Genomic DNA, 19207 nt, shown 5'->3' on the forward strand with positions numbered 1-19207 from the left:
TTTCCTATCCGTATGTGCAGTCTTCTCATGCCTAGTATTCAAGACATCTTCAATGGGCTAACCAAACATTTGTGTACAAGTTGAGTATTTAAAAACTGCAGCCTTAATGACATAACCAATCCTAGTATACCGCACAAACATGTTTTCAAGTTCTTTAAAAACGACACCTAGGCAGGAAGTAGATGATACGAATGTGTCCCAGAACAGTCATAACGAATCAACTGAAGGAAAGTCTGTATACGTCGATACAGCTAAATCATGATTTTATTTACTCTTTCTACATGATCTTTGCAGGAATAAAAGACACCGGCTAACAATGAACAATGTTAATTCTTGTTTAGAAGAAAATAAAACAAAGGTGCATGACACAGTGAAATGGGCCCCCGCCAAACCCAAACACCTTAGTCCATTTTCGCGTTTTTAAATGTGATCAACCGCACTTCGCTCCACGTGTATTTTTACCACCATCAGTTGTATCCCGTCTTGGTAGATCCCACTTCGGGCTGTACTGACTTGCTAGCTCCTCCACTTCTTGAAAACATTCACACCTGTAGTTGTTCCACAGCCTGTTAGTACAACAGAAACTAATTCTTCAGTCACTTCCAACTAGGCATTGATTTTTCAAGTAAGAGCTGGACACTACTGGCTTGTTAACGGACCAAGAAAAACACCCATGATCATTTGTGTTTTATAATTAATTTGATTGTGTGAATGTTCTCATTCTTTAAGCAACTGTTCTTATCAAAAGGCTGTTTTACTTTCTCTAGACACACCTCTCTGGGCTACTGCATTGGAGAAACATGGTATAACTCACCATCGGTTAAGTGGCTTTGCCTGGCCAACTGGCAGGCCACCTGCAAATGTCCTCTGGCTGCAGCCACATTTTCATTTTTAATTTTTGTGAAATGGTGTGATGAGTTATTCCATCTTCAAGTTTCTAATTCTCCTGAATATTGCTTTCCCAAGAGTTGGGATTATTAAGATGAGACTTTAGCCTGGTTGTGTCAACATCTGTGGTATTTTTTAGCATACGGTGTCACGGCAAGATATCATTTGATAAGATAATCCATACTTCAATGCGCCTTAAAAACACACCATTCAAAGTGCACTTTTCGTAAGACACAACTGGTATGAATCAGTAACAGAAAGGACAGTAAAATAGTGCGGTACCCTCCAAACGCTGTCAGGGCCTGCATCTACGTCCCCGCTTTTGCGGCACACCACGCAGAAAGGAGAGACGACGGGAACGCCACAGGCAGTTTCTGCAGCAACTACTCGGTTCCCCCACTGCAGGGCGACCCGTGGTCAGCGTATGTAAACGAGTGTGGCTGTACTCCAATGAAGCTGCCTTTATGGGCACTAAAATTTACATTTCGTATGCTTTTCACATGTCAGAACATATTCCTTCCCAACAACTTTAAAACTGTAAAAGCCATCCATTCTCCTCTGGTCAGCCACACCGACAGGCGTCCCGCCGGCTTGGGCCTGCAGGCCTTGGTTTGGGGGCCCTTGCTCTCCATTTACCAGGTATAGTGAGTCTGGAATTAATGGCTCAGGAATATTAAAAATGTATCAGCCTCGTATCTTTTATCCAAAAGCTAGATTTAGTAAAGGTCACAATGTTTCTCTTATAGAAATCATAAAATAATCACTTCTTAGAGACAGAAACTAAAACTGACACAAACTATGAAATTCAGCAACTATGTGGCTATTCAAAATGCACTTTTTTTTTTTTGAGGTGATCAAAAGGAAATAATTAGACATCTGCTATACTGCATCAGCTTTACAAAGCTGCCATTGTTATGTCAAGTGCATTTACTTTGTCTTTCAGAATGAATGCGTTCCTGCAGAGACAGAAATCAGTTCTTAGCATCTAGCTGAGGTATGCATAAAGGGCAAGCCAACACTGTCAGAACGCAGAAGGCGCAGACTTATTTTTCAGTAATTAGCTATAATTAATGAAGTTACTGAGTCCTGTTCAGTTGCCCAAACTTTTTAAAAAAATATATCCCCCAAATAAATATTTCCAAAACAAAATTACCAGTCATCAACATATATAAGAAAACATTTCTGAAGCCTTTATTTACAAAAGCTTTAAAAACAAATAATACCCTCTGTTTTGCAAATAATGTTTTGTTTAAAAAGGACCACCCAGTTACAGCACTGTAATACCATGAATAAAGAATGTACAAGGAAAACACACCCATCTGGCTAACATTTGGAGATTTGCTAATATTACTGATTGAAGTGTAGATAACACACATCATAACTTGCAGTCCATAATTTCCGGGTAGAATTAATGATTACCAAAATGTCTTCCTACACATGCTCTGGTCTAGTCACATATTCTGCATGGCTAAATATTTCACAGTCTCTTTTGTCAATATATATAAAATAGATTGCAAAGATATACACAAAAAATAAACAAACATTACACTCCTCAGGTAATTTTATTAGCTATATGTGTATTCCATAAACACACATAGCTAACACATATATTTTTGTATTTTATTGTGCACCAAATCTCTCTATTCTTTATTTTTGTTAACAACTATGAAAGCACAATTTTTGTCTCCTAATTTAATTTGGTACAAAATATACCTAAAGATTTGCTATCTTTGGACTTTAATGAAATTGATTTGTGGAATCAACAACAAGAGCTCGTAAGTATGGCTATAAAATTTAAAAAAATTTAAAATAAGGGTGAACAGTGATGGGATAAAAAGAAGCAGATCAAGGGAAGTGTGCTATCAAAAACCTGCAGCTTCAACATCGGTGGAGGCCAGTTTTCTGGCAGACAACAAACATCCAATCACAGACAAGGAATTTTCCTGAAGGGTGTAAAGCTGGTTTGAAAAGTTCTCCAGTCATAGAGCAGCCTACACATGCCAATTAGAAACTGACAGACACTAGATGTGCTTGGAAGATTAAACACTACGTACAGAAACAGCAGTTATTAAGCTTCTCAGTAGTTTTTTGTCTTTTTTTTTTTTTTTTTGTAGTCTTGTTGAATCAACCACTTGCACAATGTATGTGCTATATATTTCACGGGTCAAAAACAAGTAAATACTTTGTAAGTTGGCAGATGGTCATTTTTCCAGCTAAGAGCAAGAAAATTTTCTGCTAAAACAGAGGATCTGAGTCAGAATCACTCTCTAAAGTGCAAAATTGATGGTCCGCAATCTCAAAAAGCTAAAACTCCTGCAGAATGGAAGGGAGACATGAAACAAGGAAATAAATTACAGTCAGTGCTAGTTAATTTAGAAAAGGGAAACACAAGCCAAGCTCAAGTCGGTCAAGTTTATATGATGCAGCTTTCCCACTCTGCCACACACGCCTGCTAACAAGGATATTAAGTTAAGGCCAGATTTAACCTGAATGCTTTTCTATTTAAGCTCTGAAATAGGAATGGTCATACTTAGTACTGAAAGACAAAAAATAAAATGGGATATGAAAGAAAAAAAAGTTCTGTCTGTTGTTCAAGGGATTCAACCAGAGATAAAACCTATATACAAGCATGTGTGTAGCTCAAATAAAATAAAAAGGACTATTTCATGTCATGACTGCTTGTTGGCTTCCTCTTCATATGCATTCCCTGTGCCATTCTGTACATAGGATGAACCAGAACCAAGGCCATACAAATGACCACAATATTTGGCATCATCAATATGATCTTCAAAGAACATCTAAAAAGGAATTTTGGAAAAAAAAAAAAAGATAATTTTAACCAAAAGGTACCACTGATAATTTATATTTCAGCAATGAAAGTACTGACTGCTCATGAACTACAATGACAGCTCTTTCTATGGTGCTCCTCTAAGTTCAGTAAGACTGAGGTTCTCAGGAAGGACAGAGCCCAAAAGAGACCGAAGAAAAAGACTTCAAAAAGTTGTATATACACGTCTTTTCTTTCAACATTTAGACCATTTTTACGAGAATCTGTAATCATGGAAAAATGGCAGACATTTCCATTCTACTACTTTAACAGTGCTCATGAGTAAGAATGAAAACAGCCAATGGTGGGCGGGGAGGCAGTTCAGGTAGCAGCCTGGAGTCTACGTGCAAATCTAAGTTGGCTAATACCACCAAAGACTAGACATGTTCTGGACAGTAAAATCTGAATATTCACACTTGGTTACTATCCTTGAAAAAGCAAAGAAAAATAAAGACAACAAATTAGTAGCAAAAAGTCCACCATTAACCAAATTATTAGGGTATTTTTTTAAAATGCAAAACTGAACATCCAAAAGGTTGTTTAGTTCTCTAATGCAGAACTGGAAAGGAGTACAAAATATGAAAGTATTTACTTTCATGAAGTGTCCAAATCACTTTTGAATCAATACTACTTGGCAAAACAGCTATTAATGCTTTCTACTATTAATACATTTCTACAAAATCTTAAATTTCCAAACGACTTCTTAGTCAATTCTTTTAGGATATACTCAAAAGAATTTAGTATTTCGCAAAAAGGGGAACTTTCTTTGTGAGCAAAAGTCCATTCTATTTTGTTTTTGCACAAAAAACTTTTTTCTTTGCATTTTACCTATAGCAAGGCTCCAATTAAATTTCTTTCTTCCATACCTAACTTCTTATGTTTGAAGAATTTATCTCTGCCTTTTACCACTTAGGGAAGGTCTGCTCAATACGATTTCTGATTCAATTACTTCAAATCTTATTTAACCCCTTTGGAATTCAAAAACCTCTTGGTAAGAGACTCAATCTACTAAAAAGCATGAGTCCTACTCTATAAATCCACAAAGTACTGAAAAAATGGAATGAGCAAATAACATTTTTACCAGCAGTTTAATGCCTATGGTAACACAAAGCCAGAGGAAACTGAACATATGAGCAGATTCCTTGGACTGACAGCACACTAACACGTCTATGGAGAGAATGCTGGAGTTCCCCTAGTAGTAATATACAGGGCCTGGATAAAACTTACTAGCCTCTGGCCTGTTTTCTACCCTAAGAACAACATGGTTGGACATTCATGATTTCTACGGTAATTTAAATTAAGTATTTTAGTCTCCGAAGAACTTATTTTTTCATTTCCTTCTGAACTACATTTCAAAATGACTTCCTTTTAAATACTTTCACTCAAATGTGGTAAATATGACCTATATGATACCTCTAATTATATCTTTACTTAGTAAGCACTTATTGCCCCAAAACTTTGCCATGAGATTTTTAATGTTCTCAACCTAACAACCGAGAGAAAAAGGCACTGATGTCTTCATACTTCTCTCATTTTGAAAAAGGCCATTCCTGTGAGCAAGGAATCAGATCCTGCCTGATGCTGGGGTCCTATCCGTTCCAGCTCTAACTGTTCGGCAACCTCCTGTAAACCGCCCTGGAAGACAGAAAAATTGCCTGTCAAAAGAGAAACACTACAATGCCTGAATTCACAAATTACGTAACTTAGACAATGACCACAATACAAATGAACTTTAGAATGTATACACACAAGGACCTTATGAAGATTGGAAAACACCAGAGAATGTGAACTGCTAATGTACTGTTGAAAGTGGGTGAAGTTGATAATTTAATAGAAAATTAGATCTTAATTGGGCAAATTTTTATCATATGCTTTAAAGCATGTGAGAGCAAATAACTTTCTTAAAGATATGGGGGAAGCAGAGCCTGTACAAGGTAACAGATATACAGGGTAACAACGAGTACATGCACAATCTGTCCATTGATCAATTATTATAAAACTGATCGTAGGTAGTTACTTTCAAATTTTCTTACACTTCTCAGTAATCAATCTATAAATAGTTTCATCTAAGTAGTTTGTATAAAACAAGGCTATTATGACTAATCAAATAAGAATGCACGAAGAGCTTAACTATGGTTTTGCTGGTTAAAAAGAGAGTCTGTTTTTATACTTCAGCTCCTTGTAAGGGTCTGCTAACAACCTGCCTAGGTTAACATTGATAGGATTAAAAAAGAAAATGATGAGAGTGAAAAAAGGAAGAGAAAAAACGAAAGAGGAGAGGAAGGGAGGGAAGGAGGGACGACGGCGGGGGGAGGGAGGAATAACAATGGGGGACGACGGGAGAAGAGAAAGGAAAGAAAGCAAAGCGAGATCAGGGGAAAAAACAAAACAGATGTAAAGAAATCCCTCTCTAAATTTTAAAGGCCACTGCTAGCAAACCAGCCCTTCTGTTCATCAGGCTTAAAACAGTGCTTTGCACAGCAGTTGCTTCTGTGCTAAAAATAGCATGAGAATTAGGTATCACTTACAGCTGCTTAGGAGAGCAAAAGAATGGGGTCATTCAGTACGGTGGACCAAAGGTCAAAAAGCACCTTTATCACGAACCTCAATTTTATCACACCAGGTCACTTAGGATATATTCAGAGTATCTACTATACTTAGGAATTTTCCAGTAACATACACGACAAGCAATAATTTGGTTCTCTGCTTCCAAAAACTGTCATTATACCAGTATCAATTTTAAAAGGCATTTCTAAAGCTATATTAAAACATTCAGGTCTTGGATTCTCAGCATGTGCTACTTTCAGGGCACAAACTGAGATTCTAGAGTAGTAAGGATATCCTACTGAAAGTTCATTCGAGTCACAGCTAAAAGTCTGTTTAAATGGTACAGAATTATGCTGCTTTTAGGTGCTACAAACATGAAGTAGTCTTTCTTAAAACTTTCCCAAAAGACTCTTTCTCGTATGATTTTTGGCTCCTATGTCAAAGCAAAGTTTTCTATTCAATTCCTAAAATCTTTCTGTGTAAATGTAATGCTCTTAAAGTTTTTACCAGCTCCTAAAGGAGTAACTTTACTTGCACTTCTAAAAACCTGGTGAGGAGAAAACTTGATCAAACTTGATGTAGGTTCTATAAAGCAATCACTTTACCTATTTATTTTATTTTATTTTATTTTATTTTTTTGGTCAAAGCTTCAACACAAACACACCTAAACAATAAAACCACTGTATTACTTGGAGCCTGCGCCATCAGGAGTGAATTCGTTCTCCAACTAAAGGAGCACTTTTCCTTATTAAAGAAATTTCTCTTTAATAAAAAAATTAATGTTCAGAAGTAACAAATTATTACACAAGTTAAGCAATGTCAGAATGTAAGTTATTGTCCAGATAGAATGTTTATTTACTACAGGACTACAGGTCAACATCTTTGGGCTGGGGAGAAAAAAAAAACCCCTTTTAGCTATGTAATTCAATCGCTGAAACATGATCCTATGATTAGACCCAACAAAATAATCTCTAGCAAACATCAGCTGAAGGAGAAACTTGCACACTACTGACTGTATCTGCACATTGCTGGCCACCTTGGAGTCTATCTTGCACGGACAGATTATGTGCATGTTGGGAGAGTGAAAACTTGCACTTATGTGCAGGAAAGCCTCACAGTTTTCTGTGCTGGTTTAGGATTTTCAATCTGGCAAGCAATGACAAAAACCTGATCCCTACTTCGAACTTTACTAAAAACTTACTCTGCCAATACATATTAAAGCGTTGCTAAAGAATTTCCAATAAAGCATTATTTATGCAAGAAAAAGAATCAATGACCAGATAATGTAACTGCACTTAACATAAAACTCAAAAATAGAGTCTGAATCCACATCCCAGCATAGTGCCCTGTGTGCCAGTCACTCCGTCTGAATTGTGTGCTGATTACAGATAAAGCCACTGGAAGCCTTACTTTGAGATTTTTGCAGCTCTTCATGAGGTACTTCACATCATAAATGACAGGAAAAAACAATCGAAGGATCTCGAAGAAGTCAAGTTCTTCTTCAGGCAAGTTAGAATTGGTCAGGATTTTGATTAAGTAGCCAAAGTCATAACCACTACAAAAGGGTTAAAAGAATACAGAAGAGGGGCTATAAATACCATAGAGATGAAAAAACCTTTTCTGGTACAAATTTTAAGTGAGTCACACTGTAGGCAAAAAAGGAACTGACCAAAGGAAAAAAAAGTGCACAAAAACAGAAAATAAACATGTTCACAATTACAACGAGAAAATGTCATCATCTTACACAGACCTTGTCACTTCATCACTCAGGTGTCAACATGCAAATCTCTAGTACTATCCTAAGCCTATAGTCACTAAACTACTATTTTGCTGATCCCTGAATAGAGGAACTCTTCAAGGAGAGTATCAAGCTGCCTGTAGTAGATGTCTAAACATTTAAGTAACTATGGAAATGACAAAACAAAGATAAATGAAAAATTGGCCAAAACTGTCAAAAGGTAGCAAGAGAAACAGCACTCAGAAGGCAAAAAATAATGCAAATCCTCCCATCTTTTACATACGTCAAAAACCCAGAGTTTTTCTCTACCAAAGTATATTCACTTCCTTTAAGTGACTTTATTAGTAAGTACTCTCTTTCCTCAAAATTCTATTCCTATCTCATGATGGCTCCCCAAGAGACACTAACGGGAATGTTGCACATAAAATGAGTGAAGGCAGCAAAGGCTAAGAACAATCTAGAGAACAAAATACAAAGTCCCCTCAAATCAAGGTCCTCTGTGCCTACTGTGTGGCCTTGTCCTCAGCTTTGCCACTCCCTACACTCCTGCGCCACAATCACACACCCTCCTCCCCGTCTACCTTTCTTCCGAGGGCCCCGGACAGATGCCTTTCCCAAAGGGCCCGCCTCCCACACATTCCTAACACAAGTTGTTCCCTTGTGCTACCTTTTAAAATGCATGCATTGTTTTCTCCACTAATTTAAAAGGCAGAAATCACTTTTAAAAAATATTGTTTCTTTACTATACATAGCTGGAACTCAACAGTTGATGAGGTATATTATTAACATATCTTCTGGGGAGGATACAAAATAAAATTTCTACTTCATATTCAGAACTTTACTTCTGTTGGGGGTTACGGGGTGGATGGAGGTGGAAAAGGGTACGGGGGGGAAATGATAAGAGAATATAATAAAAAAATAAAAAGGAATTTTACTTCTAATCTAGAAGAGAAAAAAAAAAAAGCTTTACCATGGAAGACCACTTAGAAATATCAAGGTATAAACAATAAATAGCAGAAACCTTTAAATTTCTGGTAGTTGGCAAGAAAGTACTCTGCTGTAGGCCTAAAATATAAGTCAATACAGCATTTGCTCAATACCAGTATAAGTAAATTATATTAGAGTTTAGGATTGATACATTTCTTAAATTAGTATTTATCCTCTAGAGATAGATTATATGAAAAATATTTAATGATATTTTGTAGAATAAAATCTTAACCTATGTTGAGAAGTACTCAAATATATCAGAGTCTGATCTAGACTCAACTCTAAGACATGAGCCCTTTCTGGTTTTTGGTCATCTTACTATCTCCAGTGCCTAGTACATAGTATTTGTTCACAATATTTTTTGAATGAGAAACCAGGTTACATATAGTCAAAGGGCGGGACAATTCTTTCCCATTCTTTTGTAGCCTTCTGACCAGGAAAGTAAAAAAAGAACTCAAAAACGTTCCTCAAATTAACAGAGACTTAAGTTTTGTTTCCTGAGATACAGGCTCAAGTGGAGGGGAATAGAGAAGACGACAGGCAAGAATTAGCTCGGTCAGTGTCTCCATTACTGATCAGTGCTGCGTCAGAGTTGACAACACAAGCAGCCCTTCACTCTAACGATGCCAGAGGTCAGGGCTGACATGGTAAAGCATGTGGGAGACTCTTCTTTAAAAAAAAGGAGGGGGGGAAGGGGATCAAGTATAAGGACGTTAACACCTGCATAATACAAAAAAAAACAAGGCCAAATAAAATCATAACCAAGGCCACTCTTAAGTCTCTTGGCTGCCAGTGTAAGTCAATTTACTTAAACAGGCATTCTCTCTCTCTCACCCAATCTATATTTACAAATGAAACTAATTTCCTTACTAGAAATTCTAACAATCTGGTTGTATTTAATAACAAAGAATTTAAAACCCACTTTCTGAGGACTTACTGTGAGCAAAGCACTGGTTGAAATGTTGATCTGTACGACACACATACCCCTAGCATTTTGCTTTTTTCCTCCATAGCACTTATCACCATCCAACGAACCATCATAAAAATTTCATCACTTAAAACAATTGTGTGCCTACCCTCTCCAGAAGGTAAACTCTGAGGATAAGGATTTTAATGTTTTGTTCGTATCTTAATCCCTAGAATTTTATCGCAGCACGAGGCCTATGGTAGATAGTAAGTATGTCTTCATGAATGAAAAGTTTCATTCAGGTTGGGTCCTATTAAATGACTGCAAGTAACAGATTCCAAAGGGCTCTGCTGCCCTTAAACCACGGTCCATTTTCCCACTATGCAAGGCTGTCTCTCTCACGGGGTAAAAATGGACCCTGTATCACTAGCCTTTACGTAGACCAACGCCAGTCTTGGAAGCGTTAGGGGACTGCTATTCAGTGGCTGTTTCTTCCAGTCGCTGTTTCAGTGACCCAAGCCAAGTGTGAAGCAGCCAGGAAATGGTAACACATATGCCATTTTTTTTGTTTGTTTACCTTTTCCCATTTATTTATTTCATTTAAGCACTTCACTCAAGACTGTTGCAATGTGAGGCTTTGTGTGGCAAAAATACACATGCCATTTTCAGTGCAATCTTTTTACCTATGAAATGATAACCACTTGACCCCTTCACAGAGGACCACTCCCGATGTCATAAGAAGTTCTGCAAAGTACTGGGTCTCAATTCCTTCCTCTTCATGTTTTTTAAACTGGATACCAGATGTTGTTAGTAGCTCTATAGAGTCTTGGGCATACATGTCTTCCCTGGCAGGAGGAGAAGAAACACAACATTCAAAAGTGCCACGCTTCAGACTGTTTTTCTCAACTTACATCTACAACTACAATGCCACAGACAAAAAAAGCGGACTGGCTGCAGTCCAGTTGTTCCAATGTCTCACATGTATGGAAAGAAAATACAATTTAAATATAAAGGCTGTAATTTCAGAAAAGTGTGCACACATTAAATAACCATCCCAAACAGTCAAACGGTGAGATTTTAATCTTGTCTATGAACTCAATTTCATTAATCTTGCAAAGTTAAACAAACGTAACTGGGTTTGTGAAAAGGGTCTCCTATTCACTAGCACCACAGCGCTAACAGCCACGTCCTTTTCCGGGGCTCTCAGCCACCTTCACGCTGGCGGGTGCAGCTGCGGCCCCGGGCCGGGGGCCTGAGCTCCCTACCTGCTCCCGCAGCCCCAGAGGGACAGCGGGAATCGCTGACACGGCTGAGGTGAACTGCACTCTGCACTGAAGAGAAAGGACGTGCCTCCTCTTACTAACAGTTACCCTTTCAAATGGCCCCCGTGTGCAGGAAACTGACCAAAGGGCTCTGTTATCGCGGCATCATTTTCGCCTCCTAACAGCCCTAACCCTAGACTACCTTCCAGACTTCAAGCCAGGGAACGAAAATGTAATAAACAAATCCTTCAAGGCTTGACTTTCTAAGCATACACATGTGTCCAAAATATTAAATTAAATAAGTGATCAAAAGGAGGGTGTATGTTTCTAAGGATGAAAAGTGTTTTGTGCAGTGTCCATTAGACTTTTCTTTTTATTTACTTTTTAAATTATAAAGATACTGCTTTCCATCTTCTAGCAAAAGACCATCTAATAGAATCTTTAACAAAACTGATTAAATGGAAAGGAACATAACACTTGAGCCAAAATGTACTCTTACAGTCTCTTCTCTGGAAATCAATTTGCTTACAAATATCTTTGAAAAATAAAACTAGCTACTGAAATATTTAAAACCGGAAAAACCACAACAATCACTGTCAAAATTTTTCCTGGAAAACCCTTCAAGAATATTATCTGAATAAGCCCAATACAAGTTTTTTCATTAAACAACAGATCACAGGGGAGGCACGTGTTAGCAACAGAAGCAACCAAAGGCCTATCTGTCTCCAGACTCACATTATTCTGGGCCATGTGCTTGCTTTTAGTTTATTGTCTCTCTTTCAACCAGAGTGTAAGCTTCAAGCGGGCGATCATTTTTGTCTGTTTTGTTCAATGTTATATCATCAAACCAAAAAATATGTGATGAGGAACAGCGGGTGTTGGACTGTTCAAACCAGTATTTCCCAAACGCACCCAATGGTGGCTTTACCCAGAGCGCCAACAGGAAACACGGATTCCTCGGTCCCACACCCAGACCTACGCAATCCCGGTGCTCAGGAGGGAGACAGGAGTGACTACCTCAGGTGTTTATGATCGAGTTGGTAAACAAAGTAGGTATATAAATTATTTTTTTCTGCATAGTTCATATAGCACAATTCAGATAAGTTAATGTGCTGTCACCTAAATTTCACTGGGCTAAGTTATTTTATCATTTGGAACAAATTCCATGCTTCGTAATATCCACATAATTAGGAAGAGATGAGTGGGAACCCCCCCATCTAGGATAAAATATACTTCGTGTGGCAAGGGAAACTCCCTAACTGTTATGACTCAACTCTTTAAATCAACAGACTGTCCCTCCAGGGTGTCCATGTCAAGTTCTGAAATCATTCCACCCTGCCTTCCTCACCCTCAAAAATGCTAGCAACTGTAGGAAAGAATTAAAATATGCAAATAAGTAGCTTAAACATTGTTTATTTATAAGATTTGCTGTGGGTGCCAGGGCTAGTTTACTGATAAGATCGATCTGTTCAGCACAGCAATGAACAGTAAAGTGATCCCTCCTAACACTAACCAACTACTGAAGTTTACGGTGACAAAATACGCAGCTATGATAACCGAACAGAAATGAAAGCCATGTACAAATCTCTAAAAACATTTTTCCAAGAGAGAAGTACAACACTGTCCATCTTAAATAATATCCTAAAGTTAGAAACAAACTCACCTAGGTATGCTACATTCAGTAAATGTATGGAAATGACTTCTACCTACAAATTCAAACTTAGCCTATCACACAAATTCACACTTTTAGATTTTACAGTTTGGAAATACCCTCCAATATCTATGCACTCTTGGCTCACCACGAATTTTACGTTTTTTAAACTATGCTGAAAATCGCAAGTAAGCTAAGAGGTAAACTGACTGGAATACAGATTGTTGCAAATAACAGATGATTACTAAACTTAATATTTAATCAACTCAAACTGGTAAGAACACAAAGATGCCCCCAAATCTGCAAAGGCAATGAAAAATGTGAACAGCCTGCAATTCCCAACCTGACAACTGTTCTATAATCTTCAAATGCCTGCGTGTTACCTGTAAAACAAAACACAAGCCACCTTTGTGTGATTTTTGGCCCTTCTATTTACAGTACTCTCCTCCTCTGCACTGCCAACTTCCCTTAAAGGAAGCCTTCCTCTCTGGTGCCACGGAAGCCAGGGTCCCGTTACCTCTATCACAATGTTCAAATGACTCTCTCAAATATCAATGACTACAACCATCAAATTGATGGCTATATAAAACTCACTCTCATCTCTTTTGACTCGTCAGTGGGCTTCTGCGCATGGCTTTCTTTTCTTCTTCACAAGCTCGTCGATATCCCACTTCAATTTTTCTACACTTATCACCCCCAAGTTCAGTTTGCAAATAATGCTCATATATCAATCAGCTTCTAAAAAGTCTAATTCTTGGACTTTAGAAATAGGGAACAGAGAGAAGAGTTCCGGGAACACTAAGTTATAATGACCATGACCAACTTTCCTCAATTCTATATCCCTGGTGCCCAGCACAGCTGCAGACACATTCATTCAAGGAACATAATAAAAAGTGAATTTCCATCTTGCTTCAAAATATCTAAGATTCTTGTTCAAGGTGCTCTGTCTACACATTAGGTAATACCAATTTATCTTCCAACTGACCTTTTCTACTTAATATTTTTCATGATATTCTTCTCCTTAAACATCTCCCAAGATGTTAACACTAGAAGAAATTGTACAGCAAATGTACAGTAGCCCTCTAAGAAACATGTCTTTCAGAGATTGTATAACAAAGCAGTTATTATTAGAACAAAGTTGTTTCTAGATAAGAAAAATGTCGATTTTACCAAAACTGAGACACTGATGGGTCATATCCTACTCACGTACTGAGATCACAACAGTATCTTAGTTAAAAACAATGTTCTAATAATGACCGGTTTAGAAAAAAGCAGCGTGAAACAAATGAAACGATAAAGAAATAATTTTAAAAAGTGTTCTTTTGGGAAAAAGATAAAAAGCTATTTTCTGTGTTTCAGAGCTTAGTGCTTATAAAAGGTTATTATCAGTTTCAAAGAGACAAGTTTTTTTTTTCCCCCCCACTCTTTACGAGGATCCGGAGAGTACTTTTTGGAATCCATCACAGTAAAACAGAGAGTAAGGCTAAACAGAATGCAATTATAAGCCACACTATTGCAACACTGACAAAACTACCCTCTAAATAATCAGCTCTCTTTTCTTTAAACCTCAGTGCTAAATTTCACATTATTCTACAGAGAATGGGAGGTTCATACATCGGCACTACCATCAATTGTCCCACATCTTCTTCTACTATTTTTCAAATCAGATGTTACATTATGTAACACAAGCACACCCTGTCAAATAGGACACAGCAATATTGTAATATGCTCTGAATGTATTAAACAATTCCTCAACGTCATCAGTTTGTAAACAATCAGACCTTGGCCAAGACAGTCTAAATGTCCCTAAGCTATCAAGGCCACTCCTACCAATAAGAGACAAATATTACAAGTAAGGAAACTGGGTTCTAAGCCAGGGCTTGAGTTAGAACTGGATTCTGGAAGACAGTCTGCCAGATTCTGAACTGTTTCTGAAAGAAACACCAGGTTAAAGGACACTATTACTTCTGCTGTATGTTAAGTTATAAGAGATTTTGTGGGCTGACCTGAGAGTGTAACCACTATATAACACTGATCTGAAAGGAAAATGCACCCGTTTCCAAGAAATATTTTATCACCTTTGACATATAATCTACTCATAAAATGGAGTATGACTGTAATAAAAATCTCTTTACATGAAGCACAACTAATGAAGTGAAATAACATTCTAATTATTTTTTTCTATTAAGAAGTATTTTCAATACCCAAGTTTTCCAAATTTCCAAAAAAGTGGCAGTCATACTTTTTATATAACATTTCTAAAATTCAAAAAGTACATGAATCTGTGTTCTTTATTCAATTTTTTTTTTTTTTGCTCCTATAATACAAAGAAGAAACCTAACCTCTGAAATTTTAAGTTTTAAGTATTTCCAGGATAACTACGCTATATTCAGTTAGAATTTCATTCACTATACTCAAGGGAAATCAATTCCAAAAATTAAACTAAAAAGAACACAAAAGTTTGGGTTATATTTATTTCCCACTTACGTCAAATTAAATTTAAAATTAAATTGCCAAGTTGAAGTTCCTGGAGGGTATTCTCCTTGCTCATTCATAAATGTCAGTCCTAGCTGAATTATCTTTAACAAGTCTACATTACACCGCAATAGTTGGTACTGATAGTCAGCATTGCTCCTGAATTCTCCAATAGGTCTTGCAACCACACCTGGAAACTCTGTGTCCTGTAAAATAGTTTTAAAATTCATTATTTACTAAAAACCACAGTCCACAAATTCCTAGAATAAATACCCAATTTTTGGCACAAATCAAAGGATCCTGTCATAGATGATATTCTACACATATTCCATTACAAAGTACCTTATAACTAAGAAGAACATTGGTTTTTGGAACCATAAAATGAAACTCTACAAACTTAATGAGTTTTTCTTAACTTTAAATATCATATCAGTAAAAAATTATAATGTATAAGATACTCATGCTAAATGTAACCAAGTACTCTATTCCCAAAAAGGAGGAAAAAATCGTAAATTGATATTTCTTGAGGGGTATGTGAAACTATGCTAATGTTAAAATCAATAAAAAACTGGTCAAAAAGAATGGGAAATGCATGATACTTTCCAATCACTTTTCTCAGGCGAGGTTTATTTAAACATCAAACCCTCCTAATTTCTTCAGCTAAAACAAAACTCTCTCTGTACTCCAGGGACACCCTGTCATCAAAAACTGCACGCCACCCAATCTTTCCTGTAGAATTTGATCAGGTCTCCAAAGCTGTCACTCCTTAACATCTGAGAAATAAATGATCACTAGCCATTTCTATTGGATTAAAAAATTCAGTTCTAACTATGAGTAAGTACATCTTTATTAAATTGAACATTATCTATGCACACTCAAATATTCATATTTTAACCAATCAACTTGTCCTTTCCCACTGAAGCATATTTACTTGTTTTAAAAATATTGAAAAAAATGATATATCGACTTAGCACTAAAGTTCAAATTAGGAAGCCAATAGGAAATTCTAAATATCAAGTCACTATAAACAGTAAAAACATTAAAACTTCTTTTAATTCAGTCCAACTCAATAACCACTTTATTGGATGCTATGTGTTATGCTAGGTGCTTCACAAAGCTAATTATCTAGAAAACGAAAGAGAAGCTATTACAGGTGTACAAGATATAGTAGTAATGAAGCAAAATAGTTATCCAAGACAGTCTAGGCAGATTGAATAGTATATGCAAAAGCAGAGATATTTAACAGCACGGTGTGTTCACGGAACTCTACTGATAATTTAAAAAGAAATAAATACATAAATAAATAAATGCCAAACAAAAAAACTGCAGATCAACAATGTTTCACTGGGAGATCTGATTTTTCCTGTTTGTTTGAGAAAGACATCCAAGAGTTCCCTAGCTTATGGAGCCCATCTGGTGCTACCAGTGAGGCCTAAGTATTGCTAGGAGCTGAGCTGGCACTCGTAGCCAGCTCCTAATGTTCTTCCATTGAGTATAAACAATTTCACACTTCAACATCAGACGAGGCCCCTCTGTAATCATGACGGAACATAGACAAAAATACGTTGTCCAAACCACAAAATAGACCAAACATCCCTGTTTCTTGGGTAATGACTGACTTGTTGCTTCTTTATAGTTTTGGACTTACACTTTCTATCGTTCTATTGTAGTTAAGGCTTATTAAGATACACTATCATAGAATTACCCAAGCTTCCTGACAACATCCAATCCAGAGCAAAGTCCTGCTTCCTTAATCCCTACCTAAAACCACCTGACATAAGAGTCCTCCAATGGTATGTATTTTCCCTCACTCCAATGAGTAATAAACCCAACTTGTCACATTACAGGTATGTTCCCAGTGATCTTTGGTTGGAGGACACTGACAAAGTTTTCTTTTCATAACTAAGTTAATCCCTAAAAGAAAAATAAAATCAACCATAAGGGTTGAATTCAAGAATTTCAAAATTTCCTCTTTTATATACAGCATTTTAAGGATATTTGATCATAGGCATACCATAGCAACGTAATTATACTTTCGAATAACCTGACGAATTTTCTTCATCTCTTCATCCAGGTTGCAAGCCCAAACTTCACAAATTCTTTGGCTATGATCTACCGTTGCTGCTGGCATAGTGAGGGCACAAGGAGTCTAGCTGCCAAGCATCAAAATGTTATACTTGATTGAAGATTCTGTTTCATAAAATACCTTATCCTTTATTTGTGTACCTGTCAAAATAAAAATCAAAATAAAATCCAGCTATACAAGAAATCAGAGTTATAAATAATTGAATTGACAGAAACCTAAGAGATTATTTATTCAAAGTCCCTGATTCATCAGAAAATCAAAGTTTAGAGAGTGACTTGCCTAAAGGCACACAGCTAATCCGTAGGGGAAAAAGAGGTTTCCTGGTTCTCATATCAGTTAGGTCAAAATAGTGTTTCCCTTGTACATACTAATCACTGCTCACTAATTAAAGACTGCTCTGAATTCCAGCTCACTCTCTGAATAAAAATTGGTGAAGATATCCATTTTCAGACAAAAGTGAAAAGAGAAATACCGATACCCACATGAGAATATCAGATATTACTAGAACAGAGTAATTACTAGAATAGAGTTTCCTTTTATTCCTTATTAACAGATCATTCAAAATGTGATTTTATTTAAAAAATCTCCTTTACTGACATTTATGTAAGCCCGATTGGAGGGGACAAAACTAAATCAAGTTTAAAAAAAACAAAAACAAACCTCTTTCTGAGAAATAAGTAACAGACACAGAGATTGTTTGAATGTTCATATCTGCAGGAGAGAGAAAGAAAGGCATTTCTGATGGTTTCTTTCTCATTTCCTAAACATCAGAGCATTTTTCCTGGTTACCAAACACACATCTCACGTTTCTGCCCTATATACACTGGTTTCATGGGATATGGTAACACGAAAGATCAGTATTGATTCTTGAGCAGGGAAATGCTCCTTCACTTTTCGCACAGCTTGAAAAAAAAAAGATAACAAAGATAATAATAATAAAAAAAAGGTACTATGAATTCCCCCCTCCCGTCCCTTCTAAACTCGGCAGTCACAAAGATAACCGAGCGCTCTGAGAACGGAAACGAAAAGACCCAAGAGATTCATCCTTCATAACCCTCCCACTGTGCTACGCACACGCCTTGCAAAGACTCTGTAGTTGAACACTGTCTGTACCTCTCTTTCTATTGCAATTCCAGAAGCGAATAGGCACCAGGGACCTCATTACTTCAGGTAGCATCTCCTTACTGCAGGCTCCCAAGGAAAAGAGAGGGCAGTAGGGAAACGTTCAAGTCATAGATAACGTTCTCGGCCGGCAGAGAGCCAGGGTGAAGATAACCATTACTGGAGCCAGATTGACTCCCAAGCTCTGCTGCAAGAAGGAATACGAGGAGCGGAGGATCTAGGCCACCGCCCTCCACTCCCAATTTTCTTCCCACCGCAGCAAAGCCCCAGGTACAAAGCCTTTCCGTCATCACTCTGCGCCAGCCCCCCGACGAACCCCAGGCCCTAGTTACCATCCCCCGCTCCCCCCGACCCGCCACCCAGCTCTTTGCTTCGCCAGCCGCGCTCCAGCTGGCGCCATCGCGCACCCTCTCAGGTTCCCTGTCCCCACCCCCTTTCCACTTCCCCAAGGCGCCCCTCCCCCCCGCAGTCTGCGGCAGACGCAGGATCTACTTGTGTCACTGAGCTCGCGCTTCTCCTCCTCCTCCTCGCCATAGAGACAGCACCCAGCGGCGGCGGCGGTGGCGGGAGCGGCGGCGGCAGCGGACGCCCCATAGACACCTCTCGCCCTGCAAGGGGGGAAGGGGAGCCGGAGCTGCGCCGCACCGTGCTGCGCCGTCGCCTCTCGTACGTCCTGGCGGGGGCTCTCGATGATGACGCGCCACGCAGAGAGGGAGG

The 19207-nt window shown here is 37.9% G+C and overlaps 1 protein-coding gene across 5 annotated transcripts; it reads right to left on the reverse strand.

The window, feature by feature from the left end:
* Positions 1–279: 279 nt before the first annotated feature.
* CNOT7 (CCR4-NOT transcription complex subunit 7) lies at positions 280–19201 on the reverse strand. 5 transcript variants are annotated; one of them, XM_054566106.1, is made up of 8 exons: positions 18983–19201; positions 18029–18079; positions 17297–17508; positions 15295–15488; positions 10578–10739; positions 7673–7817; positions 5240–5350; positions 280–3686 (listed from the first exon to the last, which is right to left on the reverse strand). In XM_054566106.1, exons 3-8 carry the CDS (start codon positions 17411–17413, stop codon positions 3558–3560), a joined length of 858 nt encoding a protein of 285 aa, XP_054422081.1. In that variant the 5' UTR covers positions 17414–17508; positions 18029–18079; positions 18983–19201; the 3' UTR covers positions 280–3557. The 5 variants fall into 5 exon arrangements, with proteins under 5 accessions (XP_054422081.1, XP_054422082.1, XP_054422084.1 ...); XM_054566107.1 differs by lacking the exon at positions 18983–19201 and adding an exon at positions 18482–18751; XM_054566109.1 differs by lacking the exon at positions 18029–18079 and having other exon boundaries at positions 280–566.
* Positions 19202–19207: the final 6 nt, after the last annotated feature.

This window comes from Pteronotus mesoamericanus, unplaced genomic scaffold (assembly GCF_021234165.1).
Source record: "Pteronotus mesoamericanus isolate MK-2021 breed Mesoamerican mustached bat unplaced genomic scaffold, CSHL_Meso_final contig_169, whole genome shotgun sequence".
Taxonomy (NCBI): Eukaryota; Metazoa; Chordata; class Mammalia; order Chiroptera; family Mormoopidae; genus Pteronotus; species Pteronotus mesoamericanus.

Coding starts and splice junctions, on each gene's coding strand:
- CNOT7 (XM_054566105.1), bottom strand. CDS start 17,413: ATGCCAGCAGCAACGGTAGATCATAGCCAAAGAATTTGTGAAGTTTGG. Junction 15,489..17,296: donor AGTATAATTACGTTGCTATG/GTATGCCTATGA, acceptor ACTATTTTACAG/GACACAGAGTTTCCAGGTGT. Junction 3,687..5,239: donor CCTTTTTCAAAATGAGAGAA/GTATGAAGACAT, acceptor ATTCCTTTTTAG/ATGTTCTTTGAAGATCATAT.